General features: G+C 32.8%; 1 protein-coding gene across 2 annotated transcripts; it reads left to right on the top strand.

Annotated features, from left to right (window-relative positions):
- The first annotated feature begins 981 nt into the window (after window positions 1-981).
- On the top strand, window positions 982-19,029 carry LOC107450409 (proton-coupled folate transporter). Of its 2 annotated transcripts, none has more exons than XM_087158674.1 (8): window positions 982-1,252; window positions 7,423-7,761; window positions 9,243-9,431; window positions 12,946-13,286; window positions 14,881-15,120; window positions 16,797-16,880; window positions 16,959-17,115; window positions 18,825-19,029. In XM_087158674.1, the coding sequence occupies exons 2-8, from the start codon at window positions 7,442-7,444 to the stop codon at window positions 18,904-18,906; spliced, it is 1,413 nt and encodes a 470-aa protein (XP_087014800.1). In that variant the 5' UTR covers window positions 982-1,252; window positions 7,423-7,441; the 3' UTR covers window positions 18,907-19,029. The 2 variants fall into 2 exon arrangements, with proteins under 2 accessions (XP_087014800.1, XP_087014801.1); XM_087158675.1 differs by having other exon boundaries at window positions 1,234-1,286.
- Window positions 19,030-23,505: the final 4,476 nt, after the last annotated feature.

The raw sequence follows: 23,505 nt of genomic DNA, 5'->3' as shown, positions 1-23,505 counted from the left end.
TCATTATTCGTTTATTCTTATTATATCTCATGCTCTTTATATTTGTAAACAAACAATTCAAGATTGCGATAGTCACAGTTATTAATCATGTTGCAAACAATATCACAACTGAAATAATACCTAAAATTTAATGAATTGAAGAAAACGAAACAAAATTTAATAGCTAGCTGCAAACAAGAAAATGTGAACTAAGGGGTTAGGTCAGTTTCGCTCCGATTCAAAAAGTTTTTGTTTTAAAATGTTCAGCTAAATGCCTAGATTTCAAAAACATAAAAAGTAGAAATTTGATTTTTTGACAAATTTTCACCTATTTGAAAGTTTTTTTTCGGCTTAACGGTTTTAAAATTTATGAATTATCAAAAAAACGTCCATCATCAATTGAAATGATAAAATTGAATCCAATTTTATTTTATAACCGTCGTTGAACAGTCGACTTAATTTTGGGTTTGTTCAACTACCTCGCCTTGTAATTTTGACCCAATTCAGAAAACAATAAAACTCTTGTATCAAGTATTGGGAGAAATTTGCCTCCGTAGAGGACTATTTTTGATGGGACTAATTTGCGTTACATGGGGACTCTAACCCATGACCATTGAGGATATTTTCGTCAGTACTGTGGTCGGTGCAAGCCGGGTGTGGAATTCGTGTCGACCAGTCATAGCAGGAATTCGAACCCGGTTCACCTCATTGGAAGGCGAACGTTCTATTCCCTGAGCCACTACAGCTCATGTTAAAAATTTGTCGAAATTTCAGAAAATTTCTATATTTGAATTTAAAAAAAATTGCAATATGTAGCTATTCTTACTAATATATAAAAATCTCAATTTCTAATTTTTTGTCGCTTACATTTGATTTTCAATTGCATGGCAGTATTAGTTTCTCGATAACGGTATTTACAAGTCGCTTATTGCACCATCTGAAAATGCTGGTTATCAATTGTTGAAAAAAAAATGTCACACGGTAAATAGTAAAACAGGATTTTATTTGGGTAAAGGTTAGGTTTTTGAGTGAAACAACGTAGAAGAGAAATTCAAATGATTTGAGATTTTAAAGATATAATTTAGGATAAGCCTCTATTTTTGTTTTTAAATACATCAGATAAGGCATTGTATCTTGTTTATCAAATTAATGAACACATACCTGATACGGCTTGTAGTTTTGGTTCCAGAAATAAAAACCAATATGTTTTCAGTCTTCGAAATCTAGAAATATTTATTTTTCAGGATTGAAAATTTTCTTAAATTCTTTGTTGGTAAGTCATGCTAAAAAAATTCTTTATTTTATTGGTAAGTTGTGCATTTCAAATGTATGAAGTCAATTGTGATTTATAATAATAGAGAGGTTTTGCGCAGACTATCTATTTATTCTCACAGTGCTAGCGTGAGGTATTCTACGTTAATAAGTTCCAAAATAGATCTGAAAGAACTGTGTATAATCTCGTTAATAATTTTTCAAATCCACTGTAAGTGTTCTCTGTTAAAGAGATCTATTACAGTTCCTGGCCAAATTATTATACGCACTATAACAGGGATGGCGAGCCTTTATACACCAACGTGCCATTTTTTCCAAAAAATTGTTTAATGAGGTCATAGACGTGCCGTCAAATAATTTTGCCTTCGTGATTATTGGGAAAATAATAATGCTAAATACTATCAACTCAAAGCTCTTTAATTGGGTATAATATGAAAAAAACACAACTACTTCGATTTAGTAGGAACAACATATGACGCAATGCTAAACGAATGGAATTTAGTTATTGTTATTAGTAGTTGTTGTTATTTGTTTTAGTTGTTGTTGTTTATTTAGTTGTATTTAGTTTCAATAACTTTTCTTTATAATGCAATAAAATCTGGCGAGCAGCTATTTAAACGATCGAACACTTCGTTTGTTTATTTGTGGCTTGAAGTTAGGCTCGCAGAAAATGCCGTTCATGGGTTAAATTTAGTAGGAACAATACAACCTGTGACGTAGGCTATATTATACCCAATTACATTGAGAAAAAAAATAATTTACGATGTCTCAGTTATACGCGTAATTCAACTTAAAGTAACATCAGTGTGACTTCTGTTGTTGCAGATTAGATTACAAGTTAACTTATATTAGTTTGTAAGATGTTAGTTTAAGCAGGACTGTTTATTTTTTTTTGTTAGTTATTTATTGTTAGCTTGTTTTTTATGGTTATTAATTGCTTTTTTAGCAATAATTGTTAATTTTTTTCATTAATAATTGTTTATTATTTTGCGTGTTTTTTGTGAATTTTAATTTAATTGTTACATATGCTTCATAGTGTAATACCATTTGAGTAATAACAATTCATAGTGTAATAACTAAGGCCCGGATTTTGATGACATTTGCATTTTTGGACTTTCTTTGTCCTTTAGAGCATTTTTTGAGATTTATAGGGCATTTTCTTTAAAATTTTAGGGCGTATTTTGCATTTTTTAAATTTTTTGTTAATTTTTTATTATTACACTGGCTTCCAAACAATGAAGAAAATTTCTAGGATATTAACAGGTGAAGCAACATCTTTTCAAATTGAAGAAGAATTGTCAGTAAGTGTGGCCGTCCTTTTCAAGTACGCACCAATAACATCAGTAGACGTTGAAAGAAGCTTCTCCTGGTATAAAAATTTTCTTTCAGACAAGAGACGCTCGTTTACATTTCAAAATATTAAAAAAAAAAAATTTAGTAATCCACTGTAATTTTGATATTTAGTAATATTATGAGATGGAAGTTGTTATATTCATTTAAGTTTCTATACAAAATGAAAATGTTTTGGAGTCAATATATTTTCCTTTTTTTTTGTTATTTTTGGATATAAAACATTTGTCAAACTTTAATGAACGTAGAACAAGTATTGCATTGCTTTACATTCTTTGAAACGACTCATAATAATTTTAAAGAGTAAAACATTGTTTTAGTTCAATATTTTTACTTCTATTTAAGTCATGTCATAAGGCATTTTTAGCGCAATTTTCGCATTTTAAGGGCATTTTTTTTTGCACTTTTAAGGGCATTTTTTGCACTTTTTAAGGGCATTAATTGAGATTTTTTAGGTCATCAAAATCCGGGCTCTAGTAATAACAAATGTGATCGGTGGCGTGCCCAAAATATTGTGTTGGGTGCGATAAATGGCACGCGTGCCATTGGTTCGCCATCCCTGCACTATAAGATTCCATGTAAAATCTAATATTCAAGTGATACTAAACAGCTTTATTGTTTTAACACGACTTTTTGCACTTGTTTACGTTCGTGTTTCAATGGGTTGAATTAGACGATATATAATATAAATTCGACCATTGGATACATTAGACGATATATTATATGAATATAGAATATTTATTATATAAGTAATAATTGAGACCAAATCATTGAACGCACTGTAGTGTTTTAATAATGACATATTTTACTCGAGTTCATAGGTAATACTTCTATATTTAAATATACATGTAATGGGTTTTTATTCAGGAGATTTTTGACATACTTTATGTTAGTGTTTATTTTCAACGTAGTGTATTACAATGTTAACTCAATTGTTACACTAACATAAACAAGTGTAAAACGGTTTCAGCCGCGTAAAAAACAATAAAGCTGTAGGGTATATCGCCTGATGATTAAGATTTTACGTAGAATCTTACTGGTCCCGCAGTTAAGACACGTTTCCCAGCAGATCACCGAAGTAAAGCATCACTGGCTACGGTCAGTGTGCGGGTGGGTGACCACTTGGATAAGCCTGTGTAGAGACCGAGGGTGTGCTGAATGGGTCCTCGTTAAACTGTTCTACCGTAAAGTGCTCGACTTCGCGTGCAGGTCGTCGGGCTACCGAAGCGGGGGTGCCATCCCCTCTGCAGAGGAGCAAAATTCTGATGGTTTGTCTTCGGATCATCCTTAGGGATGTTTCCCAGACCGTCGCCAATAACCCATTGTACAGCTCTAGTGCGACGTAAATGAACAACAACGTAGAATCTTACAGTGCGTCTAATAATTTGGCTAGAGACTGTAGTTTCAGTAAAGTAAATGCTTGACTAATGCTTCTTCCTATTGCTTAAACCCGCATTTTGATAATTAAAATAACTTTTCTAAAATTTCTTCCGTCCCGCCGTGAACTGATCGTTAAGACACGGTTCCCAGCAGATCACCGAAGTCAAGCATCACTGGTTATGGTCAGTGTGCGGGTGGGTGTCCACTTGGATCAGTCTGCGTAGGGACCGAGGCTGTGCGGTATGGATCCTCGTTAAACTGTGCTACCGTAAAGTGTTCGACTTCGCGCGCAGGTCGTCGGGCTACCGAAGCGGGGGTGCCATCCCCTTCGCAGAGGATCAAAATTGTGATGGCATGTCTTCGGATCATCCTCCGGGATGTTTCCCAGACCGTCGCCAATAGCCCATTGTGCGGCTCTAGTGCGACGTAAATTAACAACAACTAAAATTCTTCCGTGATAAATTGTATTAGAATGACGTCATAAACCAACTTTTTGACAAATTTGCTGTAAACGTGATTGTGACTCATTTTTTTACTGAAATTTTCCTGGTTAGAGAATGGGTCATTTTAGACTCATGAAAACGAAGAAGAACTTAAATATTTGGGTCGAAAGCTAAGAGTAACTATGAATTGTGGTCAAAAATTCCTATCTGAATAATTGGAAAAAAATTTAAATGAAATGAAGCGCGTAGTTGAGAATAAAACAAAAATTCTGAATAGTATTGACCATCCAGTAAATCCTATGAATAATACTTTAAATGGAACATTCACAAAAATAACTCTAAAATATTACTTAACAGGTTTAATAATAACTTTTATCAAAGTTTATTCGAACAATATGCAGAAAAAGAAAGAAAAAAATATTTTATTAAGCACACTTTAAAAATAATTTGCGTTTTTCAAGGGGCGTAGCTTTCTGTGAAGTGCTTAAAAGTGTTCATTTTTGATTTATGTTTTTTAAAAGCCCTTAAAGTTGCTTTTTTTATTCGGGGTTTCTAAAAAGTGCTTAATTTTCTATCTTTTAAAAAGATATTTTTTCTTTGCCGTGTGATTGTTCTTACAAAATTGCATTACAAAAAATGAATGATTTTCCCAATTTTCTCTGCAACATTTATAAGCAACTAGTTATTTTATCATGATTATGTAAAGTATTTGAAAATGTTTTTGAATTTTATTGATTTTCTATTTATAAACTAAGAACTTTAAACAATAGGAAAATTTTTTTTTTATTATTGCACAGATCCTGATTAGGATTTTTTTTTTTGGGGGGGGGGGGGAGTGATTGAAAATATTTCTTGAGTGTTTAAAAGGTGCTTATTTTCTGTTGAAAAATCTGGCTACGCACCCTGGTCTTTACATTTTGTAGAATTTTGTGTCCTACAAATCATTGCGCAGATCTTTAAACTTACCTACTAAACATGGCAGCAATATTAGTCTAGGTCATACATGAGATGAATTTTCAGATTTAAATTCTTAAAAACACGTAGATGGCGTTAAAATTCGTCGTAAGACTTCCCGGTTACTACTTCCGACTGATTTTTACGCCCAAGCTTGAAAAAACGGCCCATCCAATATTATTACACTTGTAGTGTTTTTAATGTAACACCTTCTTTCAATCTAACTTTCAACTAACTTTTTAACAATCAATCTTTTTACACAAATATAACACAATGAGGGATAACATCAGAGCCTGACTAGGGCAACTGCCCCTGGTCCCTCACATAAAAAGGGGGACCAAAAATCGAATGGAAAGTTTATTTTACGTTTCTTTCTTTAAACGAAATATCAGTAGGGGAGAGTGGGGTCAATTGTAACATTTTTTACTTAACTATTTTTAACTAACAAAAAATCCAATATATTATTAGTATTTATTGACAGACGTGTAAAGTAGACTATCCTCTACTAGAAGAAAAATAAATACTTGATTTTAAATATTATTATATTAGTTATTAACAATTTTTGACAGTCGTGCACTTGTTACAATTGTCCCCACTTACGGGGTCAATTGTAACAGTTCATAAATTCAACTAAAACATAGTTAATTATACATATTATCATAGTTGTGATATATTTTTTTATTGATCAAAATAGTAGTGATATTTTAGGAGTAAAAATAATAATGAACAGAGACCTAAAGGGTTAAACTTTTAACTTTAAGGGGTTAAAAATTTTAATTTATGCTGTGAAAGGTGACAAATTAAATAATGCTTATGCAACATAATATAAATGCTATAGGAAACTATTGGTGGTTCTTAAAGAGTTAAGTAATGGTTTGTAAACATAAGATTATTTATTTTCAACTGTTACAATCGTCCCTTTACTTATTGTTACAATTGTCCCCAAGACGCCATTTCAGCTTCATTTGTTAAAAACAATGCTAATTAATTAGCAAAACTAATCTTTTTTTTTATTGAAATGTTAATTAAGGTGTCCACTTACATATTCGGTTACTAATTTTTATTTGTTTAAACAAAATTACTTTGTTACAATATAGTATTCTAATACCAAAAAAAGTACTTGCGTGGCGTGAAAATATCTTTTGCGATGTAACTCTTTCAAAAGTACATAATAATGGTTGCCATCAGGGGTGTACATGTAGATTTGTTAAATGCACCTTGTGCGCCACCTAGGAACCAAATCTAGAACCCGACACTCGAAATTTTTGCTCTGTTACAATCGTACCCTGTTACAATTGACCCCACTCTCCCCTACAGTGTAAAATCCGTCAGTTTTATGTTAGCTTCTTTATTAATCTAATCTATATTTCGTAAATCCATAGCTTTCGAGGTCGGAATTCAGCTAAATTTTTGCAATTACAATGGACAAATTTGGCCAATCGAAATTGTGGTCAGTCTCAAAGATCGATTTTTAAAAAAATAATAACTCTCTTTTAAGCCTTGAGTAAAGCGTGCATTATTTAGTAAAAATCATTTCCATCACGATGAATCTTATCACACGTAATATCGCAGAATTGCATAGTTTCGACAAAGGTCTGCAAGGGAATTTTAAATATTTATTTACTTTTATAAAGGAACAAGATAATTGAAAATGTGGATGATAATGACGTCAATAGATATTATAATCTATTCAGTTCATTTATGTCATAAAAAAAGACGCTGCAATAGTTAAATACGAAGGATTACCTTGCTTTCGTGTTGTCTTAAAGAGTACGCAATACCGCAGAAGAAAATTGTCGCCGCAAATTCTCCTTCATTACTCATTCAAAAGAAAGAAAAAGTCAGTTCAGGCAAAACCTAGAGTAAGTCATGAGGTTTCAATTGCTGAAGAAAAATAAAATACTTCAAAATGCAATTAAATTATTAAAAGAGAACTTCACCGTTGCGTAATCCTAAGTTATCTTCTCATCATTTATTTATATTGGTTAATCGTTTTGCCTTTTACTTCAAGACTTACAAAATTTAGTTTTTTTAATCTTTTCAGATCAATTTATGCCAAGCAAATGGAGAAGTCTCCGAAAACTTTTTCGAATCGTATTGTTTGCCTATTGAGGGAAACAACGGTGGAACCATTCATATTCTTTACAGCGCTTGGACTCTTTACAACCATGTTACCCCTTCAGTCTCTTCTGATGGACAGGGCATGTCGAAACATGTTGATGTACAATGAGACCATCTGTGACGAACTAGATCATCACAAGGAGGTACAAGGGAAAAGCATTGAAATTGGAAACAACGTATATACATGGGTTATGCTTACTACCAGTTTGCCATCATGCGTCATAGCTGTCTTTGTTGGCCCATGGAGCGACAAATATTCTAGGTAAAAATAACAGCTATGTGTGTTTTATATATATATATATATATATATATATATATATATATATATATATATATATATATATATATATATATATATATATATATATATATATATATATACAGTACAGAACCCGTTATCCGGAATTCAGAAAACCGGAAAACCAAAAAACCGGAATGAAATTCGATAAATTTTCCCGCAATTTAAAAAAAAAAAAATTTTTTTTTCCTCATAAGATATTAGGATTTTTCTTTCTTTTTTGAAAGATGTTTACCTTACCATCATTTCAGAAATAATCATTAGTGTATTACCTCATCGTTTTTTCTTATTTTTAAAATTATTTCCAAATAATTTTTTTTAGTTGGGTTTAACACTAAAAAAACGGCTTTTTGTAGCGATTCAGAAAACCGGAAAAATCAGTTATCCGGAATAGCGATAGTCCCGATCGTTCCGGATAATCGGTTCTCTACTGTATATATATATATATATATATATATATATATATATATATATATATAGCCGTCGTTGAAGATTGGACCCAATTTTATATCTGACCAATATAGAACAAACACGTAAATGAGCAAGTTATCATCATCATCATAGTTGGAAAGACAATCCAATGTGGGCCAATGACTTCCTCTGAAGATTTTTCCATAACGACTTCCGATTTATCGTTGATCTCCGATTTTTCTCATTAATTGCAAGAATATCAGCCTCCACCGAATCAGCCCATGTCAATCGCTGCTTTCCCCGCTTTCTTGTTCCAATGGGTCTAAAAAGCAATATCTTTTATGTACTGCATTGTCATCACTCATTCGAATCACGTGGGCCATCCAATTCATTCTATTTATTATTCTGGATTCCAACTGGATGGGGATTCGCAGGCGGCGCAGTTGCCTCCAGTCCCCACATTAGAGGGGCCCCCAATTCGAATCGAGGGTTTATTTTTTTCCTTCCTTAATGAACTTTTTTTAAAACAAAATATCAGTACAGTGTAAAATCCGTCAATTTTATGTTAGCTTCTTCATTAATCTATCGTATGAACACAATCCATGTTTCGTAAATCCATGGCTTTCGAAGGTTTCTGCAATTACGATGGACAAATTTGGCCAATCAAAAGCTTGTATTTTTACACATCGCAAAATGGGATAAGTTTACAAAAATGCAGGCTTCTGATTGGAGTAATTGTGCCGTCGTAATTGGATAAATTTAGCTGAATTCCGCCATAATGTCAGCAAGGATATGAATTTTTTGCAGCTAGATGACAAAGTTAACAATCAGAAAACTGCATGTTGGAGGGAGTTCGGTTCTTCATTACTGAAGAAGTGAAGCAGAGGGCGCCCCCCCCCCAAGAAGTTTTTGCCCCGGGCATTAATTAGGCGAAGTCGGGCTCAGCAGATGTGGATTACGTCAAAATAATTTCGTCGTAAAAATATGTTTTCTCAATTTTAACCGATACTAACTAAAAAAAATGACAATTGCAGGAAAATACCACTGCTTATAGGAGTGAGCGGTCTTCTGACTGAGAGTATAGTGATGCTGCTTCTGACCTTCAGTCAGGGGGCGCCACCTACTGTTTATATAGGAGTGGCGGCCATATCTGGTGTGAGTGGGGGCATACTTGTCTGCTTTTCTATATCGAACAGCTACTTATCTGACGTCACTGATGAAAGGTACTTTTTTCAATTCCTACTATTAGTTCACATACTCTCCCTATATCCCAAATTTTCAATCGGTAATTAAATATTTTATATTCATTCACTCAAGTTCAAATACATTTTTGTTAAACCTGTAGTCTATGACACTTGATGTCAATACAGTTTTTTTCAAATATTAATTCATTAATAAATTTAATTCATTAATATTAGTTTTATATGGTAGAAAAAGTTGTAATTATTTAATAAAATAAACATTTTCTTTGTTGACCAAAGCAAGAAGATTTTTTTACATTATTTGTTCTTTTGATTGATTGAATGTAAATTAGAGTAAGAGACCATTTGGAAATGTAGAACCGATTAATAAAAATATTTTTTAATAATTTGTATACCAATTTTTATTTGTTTTGAAAAAGCATTGTGGATGTTTATGAGTGCTCCACAGTTTCGTGACGGCCATGATTGTGCTAGCATTACGCACAGACCGCCTATATTTCAAACAAAACCTATCATAGAGATATTGTTCAACTTATTGTTATAAACAAGTTTTTTTTTAACAAAAAATTTTCGTTTTTTCTTTCTTTACTCTAGGTGATACTTATTTTATGGAAAAAAGGCAGACTTAATTTATAGGGGTAATAGAAAATAATTTTTCATCAAACTCGCTCATGTTTTCTATTTAAAGACAATGTTTGATTTTTAATTAAAAATCCAAATGTTTTATGTTCTTTACTTATCAAAATTGTTATTTCAGTTAACAGAAAATTAACTACAGCTTTCTATTCATTGAAATTCTCTCACACGATTACGTGTTTTTAAATAAATTCTCAGCAAATGTATTTTTACTGCAGAGCAAACAAAGCTACCCAAGTCAAACTTTTTGATGGTTTTCCATTGATGGACCAACATAATCTTGATGGCTCAGAAGCAGAATATTTTCAAATGTTCTGCAACAGGACTTATTAATTTATGCAAATGTTCTGCAAGCATTTCACAGCGAAAAAAAAGTCAGCTTTACATTAAAATACAGGATACAGGATTATTTTTAAACCAAGGCAAACATTCTTGATTTGTTACTTTTTCAATCACTTTTGAGGTGTAAAATTTTGTTAATGACGATGAATTATTAATAAATTATTATCGCAGGAAAACGCTGTCACTTATTTAAGATACAAATTGTTCTGAAGGACTTCGTTTGTTTTGCGACGTACGTCACAGTTTTAGGCACTTTCTGCTTTTGGGCTTGATGGTAACCAACATAAGTAACCATTACCTCAATGTTGGAATTCGGATTGATTTATGATGGCCCAACATAAGAATAGCAACTTGTTTTGATGGTTTGTTCATGTTGAAGCATCAGAAATTTCCATCTGTTTCGTAGAAATCAAATGGTCTAACGATCATGAGCCACCATCACCCCGATGTAGGAATTCGGACTGATTTTTGATGGCCCAACATAAAAAAAAATATTTTGGTGGTATATTCCTGCTGAACCAACAAGAATTATTATTAAACCATCATGGAAATGTACAGTTAGAACCATCATGAATTGTTGGTTCGTAAGAATCAAACGTCGCTTGATGGTTAACTATCATAGTATTAAAGTAGCATTTTCTATCATGGAATGATGGAAGTTTGTTGGCATATCAAAAACCATGAACACGTAATGGAAAATGCATGATGATGGTGACTATCAAATGATGTCGGACCATCATGCACTGAAACCAACATAGTCCATCAAAATATTTTGATGGGACCATCAAGAATTTTAACTTGGGTAGCGATTTTTTTTCTTCAGAATTGTCATCTTAATTTAAATATACTTTTAGAAATTCTTATATCCTCTTCAAGCTGTACTAAAAATTGGTTTAAGTTTTTATTTAATTGAAACTAAAAATTTTCGCGTTTTGATGAACTTATTTTATTTAACAACCGGCTTTAAACAGTCCACCTATTCTAGGGTTTTCGGCTATCAATGTTCAACTTCGCAGCCTCGTATTTTTGCATCTAACTCAGAGGACAAAGGAGCTCCCGATTCATGCATTAGACTAGTCTTAGTAGAAGACTTTTCGATAGAAACTAGTACCAATTTGACTTACATGGTAAGGAAAACCTCGAGGAAAAGGGCTTACGACAAGTGGATTGTAACTTATAATCCATGTATCACTGAGGATATTTTACTTCTACAGTGTGGTTGATGCCAGCTGGAAGCAGTCAAGTCCTGATCAGATAATTGGGAGGCGAGTGCTCTATTCCCTGAGTAACAGTGGCTAGTCTTTAGACGATTAAAAAAATTTGTAAAAAATCGAGAAACTTGGCTGTTTATAATAAAATATTTTAGAGCCGTGGTGGCTCAGGGAAGAGAGCGTTCGCCTTCCAATGAGGTAAACCAGGTTCAAATCCCAACATTGGTTGGTCGATGCGAATTCCGCACCCGGCTCGCACCGAGCACAGTGCTGACTTAAAATATCCTCAGTGGTAGACGAGGGTTAGTCCCCTTGCCGTCAGGATAACAGCGTGAGGTTTCCCTCTTCAAGTAATGCAAATGCTATTTAGTTCCATCAAAAAAAAAAAAAAAATCCTCCACGAAATCGAATTTCTCTCAATACTTGATCCAGGAGTTTCCTTGACTTCTGGATTGGGCTCAAAATTACAAAGATACGTACAGTCCCTGGGCAAATTATTAGACTAACTATAAGATTCTATGCAGAATCTTAATGATCAGGTGATACTATACAGCTTTATTGTTTTTACGCCACTGAAACCGGTTTGCACTTGCTTACGTTCGTGTATCAATTGGTTAAATTAGACGATATATAATATAAATTAGACAAATGAATAAATTAGACGATATATGACATAAATATAGAAGATTTATTATATCAGGTATTTCATTAGAATATTAGACCAAATTATTAAATGCACTGGAGTGTTTTAATAATTACATGTTTAGTTGGGTCAGACCAGACGGAGTCAGACCAGATCAATGAATCCGTTGATATTGAGAAAATCCGAAACCAGAATGGGAGAGGAATGAATGTCGTTCCAGTCCAGCCCTAAACAGTTCAAGATGTGCTCAGGTGATGCCTGGTTTTGTTGGCATTTAGGGCAAAGAGGAAAGATCTTTTGATTTGCAGAGAATGTGAGACTTTTCAGGTGTCCACTGGCCAGTCGGGATAAGCAGGTGTTGACATGTTTTGTACGAGTTTATACTTTTATGTTTGAACATACATGTAATTTATTTTTATTCATGAGATTTTTTAAATACTTCCTATTTGTATTTATTTTTAACGTATTGCATTACAATTTTAACCAATTGATGCACTATCATAAGCAACTGCAAACCGATTTCAACAGCGTAAAAACAATAAAGCTGTATAGTGTATTATCTGATAATTAAGAATAATTAAATAATTAAGTGCGTCTAATAATTTGGCCAAAGGCTGTAGTTGAACATTGGTAGTGGGGGAACTGGGTCAGCAGTTCAACGACGATTATAAAATAAAATAAAATGAAATGTTTTGTATTTCAGGTCGCGGCCAACTCGTTACGCCATTATGAGTTGTTGTCTGATAGCAGCTACTGTTTTGGGCAACGTGATTGGTGGTCAACTTTTTGCATCGTATGGATACGTGGCTGTATTAAGTATTTCTCCTTGCTTCTACGTGTGTGCTCTCATTTACGCTGTCTTAGCTCTGAAGGAAACAATTACCCCTCATGAAAAAAACAGACTTGGCATTTTGTTCGATTTCTTTACGTTTGAAAACATCAAGGAGAGCTATCGTACATGTGTCAGAAAGAGAAGCGGCAATTTAAGGCTTCAAATATGGCTGCTAATATTTGTGGATACCTGCTCTAAATTTGTAGAGTTAGGTTTGTACCATTCATTTTTGAACAAAACAGAATTAACTTTAGGGCAGTAAGTTCAGTATTTAAATTAGAAAGTTTGTATCTTAACACCAACTTTAGACCAAAAGTGGTGCTGCCAGAGATATAGTTCGTTCATCAAGAGTTGGCACTTGGCTCCACCTCCTCGGACGAAGAGTTATTTTCAGCGCGGGAGTAAGAGGAGAAACGTCTCCGCTCTTGAAATTGAGACAACCCTTAAAGAGCGCCAAACGCAAACAGTGAATTCTTTTTCAGTCACTTACTTCGCTTTATCATCTGCTATTATACCTTTCGTTACTCTAGGTAATTAAATATATTTTGAATTTAAAAACTGCTGTTTTCCCAGCAAAATGTCTCAGAAAGGACAAACTATTCACTCAAAAGGAAGAAATATCATCAAATTTATGAAATATTTAAAATTAAAAAATGCACGTAAAGATAGCGAAATAAATATTTTTATCAAATGATCGCCAAATAGCAACCTTGTTCAGGATTGATCACATCCTTTCCCCAAAAATAGTGAAATAGTATCAACGGATACCACGTGATGAAGGCGGAGCCAAGTGCCAACACCTGGTGAACGATCTATAATTCTTCCTGTAATCAAACATCAAGGACAGTTCTTTTTGCTGTGAAACATAAGGTTAGTTCTTCTGTAGAACTCTTGGGGGTCAATAAAAATACCGATATGTAAATTTCGACAAACTTTAGCTTTCAAGCAATCGGAGAACGGTGCTTGTTTGTCACAAATAGCAAAGTTAGAATTCTTGAGGAAACTACCTTGTATTGTATTAAATTATGAATCAAAAGATACCATTTTGATACTCTACATACAGGTATTGTATTGAATTATAAATCAAAAGATATCATTTTAATACTATGTAGATACAGGTAACATTCTCCCATCACTTGAGAGCCAAAATAACCGATTTTTAAAAATTCGATAAATTTTAGCTCTCAAGCAATCCTGTGTGTTGCAACTCCATAACAAAAATAGAGTTCTTTTGGAAATTACCTGATATTGTATTGAATTATAAATCCAAGAAGGCATTTTAACTCTCTTAATTTTTTTGTAAAATTTTTTATAACCGTTGTTGAACAGTCGACCCAATTTTCGGGTTTTCGACTACTAATGTTCAACCTCGTAGCCTTCTAATTTTGAACCCAATCCAGAAGACAAGGGAACTCCTGTAATAAGTATTGGGAGAAATTTGCCTTCGTGGAGGAATTTTTGATAGAACTAACTCGCATTTGCGTTTGGAAGAGGAAGACCCAGAGAACCTCCCACGGTTAGCCTGGCAACAAAGGGACTCTAACCGACCATCCGTCTACCACCGAGATTATTTCAAGTAAGCACTGTCGTCAGTGCAAGCCGGATGCGGATTCGTATCGATCAGTCATCGCTGGGATTCGAACCCGGTTCACCTCATTGGAAAGCAAAAGTTCTAAAAATAATTTTTACTTTGACATAAAATATGTAAAATTAATTAGATAAGCTAAACATAATTGATGGCTGCAAAGAACTATGTCACACAACATTATGTTTATCACATAAAAAATATTTTTTTCTATTTTGCAGGCAACATGGGTATACAGTTTGCCTTTCTGAAACACGTGTTTAAAATGGGAGTGGAAGATTCATCGAATGCAAACATAATATTCTCTGTTTGTAATGCTCTTGGAACCATTCTAGTAGTCCCTATCCTCATTGAAAAACTTCGACTCCACGAAGCAGCCCTCGGACTCATAGGAATTCTCTCATTCATGTCTAGAATGGTGCTCACATCTGTATCAGATTCACCTACATTCTTCTATTTAGGTATCTTCTCTTTGTAGTTTCTCCACACGTTTTATAGTTGAAATTATAAAGTGGGGTATTTAAAGCCACGGTTTTTTTTTTATCTCGCATGACAACTAATCATTGCAAGAAATGTTGCTGAAACGCGAACGTTTATAGTTTGTCTTGAATAAGAATTTCCCTACCCATTCGTCTGGAGTAATGGCGGTGACTATGGTAATGAGGTATAACTATTTCAAGTAGGGGTGTATGATCACTGTTTAGGACAGCTTTGCTCGGGTCGGCTAGAGAAAGAGAATATTTTTCTTCGGTCTATTGTGTTAGCCCTATAGTCAAGAGACGCTACCCTTCCTGATATGACTTATTTTTGTTTCGATAGCAGCAAACGGTCTCAGACTCAGTGTGTGTTCTTACCCTAGACAGACTATAACTGTTTGGATGTTTATGTTTTCCTCACAAGAAATGTGATCTAGAAAGAAAGAAAAAAGATTCAGCCTGTTCTGTTCAGAGGAGGATCACGTCTCCTTGGAATGTTCATCATTCCGGAAAGCTCGTAAAGATCTCCAACAATCATTTCTTCTCTTCTAAACCCAGCATTTAGCGATGTCGTGAACTTGTCTCTCAATCCTTGGACCAAACAAACACCAATTCCTTTACCTGTACAGAACTCGGACGGAGCGGTGCTTGTTTATGTTGGAATGTTTCCTGGTAAGTCTCCAAAGCAAGGAAAGAGGTTTCTATTACATAACAAGCTCCGCTTTGTGTATGTTAGAGAAAGAAAAAAGGCTTCAAAACCTGGTTTTGTTCATAGGCAATCGCAACACTCCAATACGCCATCTGGGAAGAAGACTGGTTCCTTCCCAACCCCTTTCCCTCTCCTCCTCTTTTCAGTTATATAGGAGTGTACTACGATATTTTTCCTTTTCTTAATATTTTTCGTATTTAGCACTAGAAAGACTATATACCTATATTGCCCAAAAGCAGTCAAAATTACTGCATTGTAAAAGAATAAATAATGTGCGAAGAAATTTGTTTTAAATTAATTTTTAATATTATTTACAGTTATTATTACTGTACTTATTATTACTTATTATTAACTGTATATACTACAGTTATATACAGTTATTATTTACAGTAGTAAATATTAACAATAAAAGAAATATATGTTGTACAAAATTCTAAGAAGTTGCGTCATTATATATATCATTGTTTTTCTAATTGAAATTAAAGGCAGTCAAAATGACGCCCTTAGGCAATCTAGTGTTAATTGTTAAAAATAGTTTTTTGAATTTCCATGATGCTTTCTTTTAGAACCATATTTAATGTAGTTTTCAGTTCCATACTGTTTCCTAACTTAAAAACGATTTTAATCTATTTTAAAATCAAGACAGAAATTAATATACTTCTTCTTCTACGACTCTCCACACGCTAACACTCTCCTCACCTTCTTCTACGACTCTCCAACGCAGCCTGTTCAATGTAGTCACCTACCCGCTTACTGACCGCGGCTAGTGATGCTTGAGTTCGGTGTTCTACTGGGAACCGTGTCTTTACGACCAGTCCACTGCGGGACAAGATTATTATAAGAGATCGAAACAAATTCTTTTAAATATCTTAATATTTAGTGTGTCTCGAGAAAATAAATTGCCTTCAAACAAAATATTTTTAACTCAGTTCATTTCGTTGTTTTTTTGCAGCAATGGTGAGTGGTTCTTTATTCAATTGTTCAACGATAGCCGTATCTTCAAGATTATCAAAACTAGTCAATAAAGAAGAACTAGGTAAACGCATTTTAAATTCAAAACTTTACATCAAGCTTTTATTGTAAAAGTGAATAATCAAATTCTTTTGTTATTTAGGAAAAGCTTTTTCCTTACTCTGGATGTTTTCTACTCTGGCACCGATGCTTGGAACGGCAGTGTTCCTTCAGATTTACAACGCTTCTCTAAATTCATTTCCTGGATTAGTGTTTGTTTTAGCTTCTATTTTTCTATGTCCCAGTGCCATTGTTTTCGGGTAAGTGATTATCTTACTGCTTCTTATTAAGTTATAAACGTCGTTGAACAGTCGAGAGTTTACGGTGTTACCATTATTCAACTCCTTAACCTTGTAATTTTGAACCCACTCCAGAAGACAATAGAACTCCTGGATCAAGTATTGGGAGAAATTTGCCGACTGTTTGATGGAACTAACCCGCATTTGCGTTACGTGGAGAGGAAAACAACGGAAACCTCCCATGGTGGTCGGTGCAAGCCGGATGCGGAATTCGCATCGATCAGCCATCTCTGGGATTCGAACTCGATTCACCTCATTGGAAGGCGATAACTGAGGATAACATAAGATATTTTTCATTAGCACTGTGGTCGGTATGAGCCGTATCTACCATTGGGAGGCAAGCACTCTATTCTCTGATCTACCGCGGCTCCATCATATGATATAATGATTTTTTTTGGGGGGGAATGCTATTTATTTACCTATTGTTTGTTGCTTTGTCCTTTTTCAACCAGCGCCATCTATGATAGTAAAAATGGATCAGAAAGTAAATCTGAAGCAAGAGTCGCAGTTTTGCGAAAATTAAAACTGCTTGTGATCAAATTTTTTTAATGACCGAGAATTTATTCCAACGCTGCATTAGTTGAACTCATGAAAATTATTCATTGATCCCAAATCTCACAGAGCTGGAGCGTTTTTAAAACGCTTAATAAATGCATTAAAGCTTTTTGTCAGTTTCAATTCATTTAAAAATATTTTGAGTGGAATATACTTCTTCGGCTGAAATTCTTAATCTCTTAAACTGTTATGAAAAATCTTTTCCCAACAATTTTAAATATTTAATATTTTCAAGTGTAACGTTTTCCCTTATTTTTCGTTACAATTTGAAGAAAAAAATTAAATAAATGAAAAGAATTTATGGAAAATTAAGTTCAAAAATAAAATAAATAAAAAATAAATTGTGATCGCCGAAAATAAACTCACCCACTGAATGCATAACAAAATTAAAAGTGAAAGAAAAGGAATTCTGAAAAAATTATCAAACAGTAGCGAACTCCATAGCAACGCATGCAGCGACGACGCATGCGCACTGTTCACTATTACTCTTGAACACTGTTGAAAAGTGTGATGACGTCCAAATCAGGTACGCACGCCATCATACCCAAGACAACACCCCTTTTGCGAATGGGTAAAAGAACGTAAATTCAATATCGTACGTAAGCACTACTCAAACCCTTTCTCTCGTCAGATTAGAAAAAATAACAGAACTTCTCTTCTCTTTGATGCTTACGTAATACACAAACGGACATTACAAATGTTTTTTTTAAATTTTATTTCCAATGCCCACCTGTTTTAACATTTCGTCAATTCGGGCATTTACAGGACAGATTTGTTGGCCACTCTTTCAGGAGCATCAAATTATGAGGGCCAACCCACAGTAAGGACAGATAGTACAGAGAATGAAAGAACATCTCAATTTAAGGTTTTTATATCGAGGGCTGTTTTCCAAGGTTTTGGATCAGGGTAATGTTTGTAGAATAGAGCAGATTGCCACAGATCTCGTTTAAGGGTTAGAAGTAGGTTTAAATGCAAACAGCATAAAAAACCTTTTTAGGTTTACAGTAAAAAGGTTTTTGCTGAGTGAAAATAAGCATTATTTTGCTATCTGGGTGTTATTTAAATGTATAAAATTACAATGAATATGACTAAATGCACATTTCGTTTCGCAATAGGTGGATGATGAAGTTGCCAACGATATCTGTCGGAGAATTTGCAAGAGAAGAAAAAGTAGAAAACACTCTAACTGCTTTTTAAGTGTTGCCATCATATTAGTAAAAATGTTGGAATTAGTAGCACAGATTCGGATGTTAAAAGTGAACCTACTTCGCTACATTGCATTATTGTATTCAGTGTACGGAATAAAATCATTTAAATCAATATAGCATGAAATGTTTCTGAGAAGCAAATACTCTGTAGCAACATGTTAGTTTCTTAAAATATATGCTATTTGAAAGACGCCAGTCAATTGGTTATTTGGCCACATGTGACCTATGACGTACAACTAAGTTTCTCCACATAAGTTATATTGTTAATTAACGTGAAGTTCTTTAAATACATTGCCGTAGCCCTCATCGAAATTGCAGAAATATAATTATTTCTCGTCTACGTGTTTTGTTAACTTAGATTTATTATTTTTTTTATGTATTTCTGTAATCGTGATATATTTTTGATTTGTATTCCTGGCAACTTCGATGTATAGTTTGTTTATGTTCTAAATGGCTTCTTGCCTGTATTTGAGATAAGTAAGAAATATATAGTGAAAGAAGTGAAATATTTGAGAAAGAATCATTGCGAAAGAATATAGAATGCGTCACTCAAGTGAATTAATACTTGACGGGCTTGGTTTACTCGGAATAGAATGAAAAGAACAGTTGCTAACGTAAGCAAATGCCAAGTTTCAACAAACAATCAGGATCGAGGTACCCACACTACGTGCAGGTATCTCATTCTGTTTTCCAAAGGCTTTGTCGTCACCTGCGAATGCTATGCTATTTTCATAAACTGCCGTGAGTTTGTCAAGTTAGGTCTATCTTTCGCCCTCTATCATAATTTTCGAAAAGGTCAATTTGAAAAAAAAAATGAAAATAATTTAATATTTAATTTATTGTTACTGAAATCAGACTTTTAAAAAATCCCACCTTAAAGAATTCATTTAGTATAATGAAAATAATTAAAACTTAATGTGAATAATTATGCTATTTTAGCTGTATAATTCTATCTAATAACAAATATAAAAACAGATTATTAAATAATTTCTGCTAGCTCAGTCTATACGTCTCTGAATTAGTCTTTTTAAAGTTATACGTAACCACAAGTTTGTTTATGTTCAACTGTTCTTCCATTCTATTTCGAGTAAGCCAAGTTTGTCAAGTATTAATTCTCTTAAGTAACACATTCTAAATTCTTCTTAAAAGATTATTTTTCAAAGATTTCAATTCTTTCACTATATATTTACACGGAAACTGAACACAAAAACAGGCACGAAACCTGGTGGAATATAAACAAACTAATTATGCATCGAAGGTACACAAAACAAAAATATATCACGGTTACAATAAAAAAATAATAAATCTAAGTTAAGTAAAAGAAGCAGACGAGAAAGAACTATATTTTAACTAATTCGAGCGATACGGCTCTGTATTTAATTCATTTATCGTTAATTATCATTCTAACTTTTGTAGAGAAACTTAGCTCAACTTTAATACACCATTTTGGTGATAAAGATTAGCTGGCGCTGACGTCATAGGTCACATGTGAGGGTATGGGAGGTTTTCTTCTTCTTCAAGTGCAAATACTCAATTGAGTAGATTTATATAAACTTTACTCTCTTTTTACTAAATAGTAATATGCTATGCATATATGAGTCGCTCAGAAGCCAATGCGGTTAAGTCCAAAACACAACAATTGAGAAAATTAATGTTTTTTGATACATTAGTTTTTAAAATTCCTGGTTTATTAATTTAATTAGAAAAGTGTATAAACTCTTTTTTCGAGGTGTAAACTCTGCAAAAAAACAAAATATGTACAGGATGTGTAAATAAAAACGTAAGTATTTATTGAAATAATGACAGCATCTCAAAAATTTTAGGACTTATACCTTTTGGCAGCTGAAAAAGATAAGAAATTTATGTCTTCTAGTATAAACGAACTTCGATTTTTCTCAATCATCACTAGATACAGTGACTAATAGAAAATAAACTGTTGGATTATTTCAAAAATTGTTTTTTACTTCAAAACTAGAGTGGCACTTTTCTTTGTTTTAGGAAATGAAAATAAAATAAATTTTAAAAAAATACTACGAAAAATACCATACCCCTTTTTTTTTGGTGAAAAAATACTACCGTAGTATTAAAAATACCACGTCTGGCAACCCTGGTTACTATTAATTTCTTGTTTTTCAGTGTTACCAACAAATATCGAAAGAAGAAGAATAATTTAATTTTTATTTCAAAAATTATGTAAAAAAAATATTGATAAAAGGTGGACTTATTCACAATGGCTTCTGAAATTATTATACAATATATTCAGAAGCTATTAAAAAAATTGCTGTCTAACCTAGAAAAAAGTAACCAACGAGTAAATCCTTTAATAACTAAGAAGATTATTATTTATTTCATCAAAATTTCCAAAAATCAGAAAATATCAAAAAATGGACTTAACCGCATTGGCTTCTGAGCGGCTCATATATCTGATCTTATATCGAGTTTTACTGCCAGGAAAAAATTTACAAAAATGAGAAATATTTTTAAAAAATTTATTTTATTTATGTCCGCACTGTGGTCGCTGCAAGCCGGATGCGGTATTCGAATTAATCAGCCATCGCTGGGATTCGAATCCGGTTGACCTCATTGGAAGGCAAACGCTCTATCCCCTGAGCCACCAAAGCTTAACTATTGAAATAGAGTGTTATCAAAAGCGCTTCATTAAACTCCAGTCTTCATTTCATGTTTTAACATGAAATGAAGCTTATAACGCTCACTTTACACACAATGAATAAGTGCTTATAACGCTCACTTTAACATCTGCGACAATTAATTATCGTAATTACTTATTTTTGCTGAATGTCAAGAATATATAATAAAACGTTTTGCAGAGATTTTGATTCAACTATTATTTTTAACATAAAGTCTATTTAGCAAAATAGAGGTATGATTTAAATATATTTTCTAGATATCAAAATGGTATTAAGGTATAAAACATTGTATAGTTATCATTGTAATGCATTACGTTAATAAATACCAATAGGAAGTATATAAAAAATCTCCTGAATAAAAACCCATTACATGTTTGTTAAATATAAAAATATTGCCTATAAACTCGTGCAAAACATGTAAATGCAGTTGTCGAATTTATATTAATTATGGTTTAATTTAACCAATTCATACACACTAGTGTAAACAAGAGCAAACCGGTTTCAGTCGCGTATAAACAATAGAGCTGTATAGTATCACCTGAAAATTAAGATTTTATATAAAATATTATAGTGCGTCTATTAATTTCGCCAGGGACTGTAAAGATATTTTCTAGATATCTATATATCCTGTTCTTTTGATATCCTAGAAAACGCGTGGCGTGACCCTATTAAGAGAGGAACAAAGGTTCCAGAAAAATAAATGATAGTACTTTTCATTTTTTTTGTCATTTCATTGTTTAAAAATAGATTATATAAGTCGTTTCGTTTTTATTATCTGAAATTTACAAGAATCGCCCGATTAACTACTAATGACTTCTAACTATCTAAAAAAAAATTCGTTTATTGCTTTATTTACTTTCATTAAAAAATTGAGAGCAATTGAAAGCTTTTTTAAACAAAAAACTAAATTTAAAATGCTTATTCGAATTAATGCTTTTTTTTCCTTCTTTTGTTGAATATTTTATTTCAATATGTAAGAATCTGAATTTTTTTTTATTTTTAAAATCAGCTTCATATACTTTTTAAAAAAATGCTCGTACGTAGTCACGTTACTGTGACCAATAAGGTACAATAAAATTGAAGAAAAAAATTTAAAAAAAAGGAAGAAAGGAAGAAAAAAAAATTCTATATTCCTTGAATAATTTTTTGGATTTGCACGTTCTAAAACTCAATCTTAATGGTTCAAGGGGGTCAAAATATGGTAAAAAAATAGCGCAGACGATAGGGAGTAGATAATTTCATACAAAAATTTGTTTAATAATTATTTATTACTTTATTTAAAAATAGTCGGAAAATTTTTGAATTGTGAAGTGTACAAAATGTTACATCATTTTAACGATGTAATTTTATGAAGGAAAATACAATTTCGGAACGAAATCGATTTTTAAATAAGCTTACCAAACACTAATGGGACTATATTTTGCAGATTGCAACTACCCCATATATTTTGAGGGCCAAAAATCCAAATCCATCAACAACAAAAAAAGAAAATAAAAGCATGTTCATTTTGAAAAAAATCGTTTGTGTGTGATTTCGTAACTTAAAATATTGCCTGCTATAATTAATTAGCCTATTTGAGATCACCTCTCTCGAATCATTGAGACCTAGTACGTTAAAATGCGATCTAGATCAAAAGTTATTCAGGGTGAATTGTTTTTTTCCCCTGTACACTGCACATCATTAGTCATTAAAAATATTTCAAATGATATAGTTGGCTTTTAATTGTATCGTTGGCTTTTAATTGTATAACTATACTTGCATATAAGATTTGAAGAGGGTATCACTGTTATCTACAAGCAAAATTGAAAGAAAAAAAAAGACAATATTTAATCGAATTCTAATATTTCTAGTATAAAATTATGCATGAAAAAAAAAATTCCGAAAATATAACTGATTTTTTTTTATCTATGTTACGGATTGAACTTCACTAAGATCAAATA

This window comes from Parasteatoda tepidariorum, chromosome 3, assembly GCF_982258835.1.
Source record: "Parasteatoda tepidariorum strain Cologne lab strain chromosome 3, Ptep-v5.0, whole genome shotgun sequence".
Lineage (NCBI taxonomy): Eukaryota > Metazoa > Arthropoda > Arachnida > Araneae > Theridiidae > Parasteatoda > Parasteatoda tepidariorum.
This window is presented reverse-complemented; position numbering and strand designations above follow the sequence as displayed.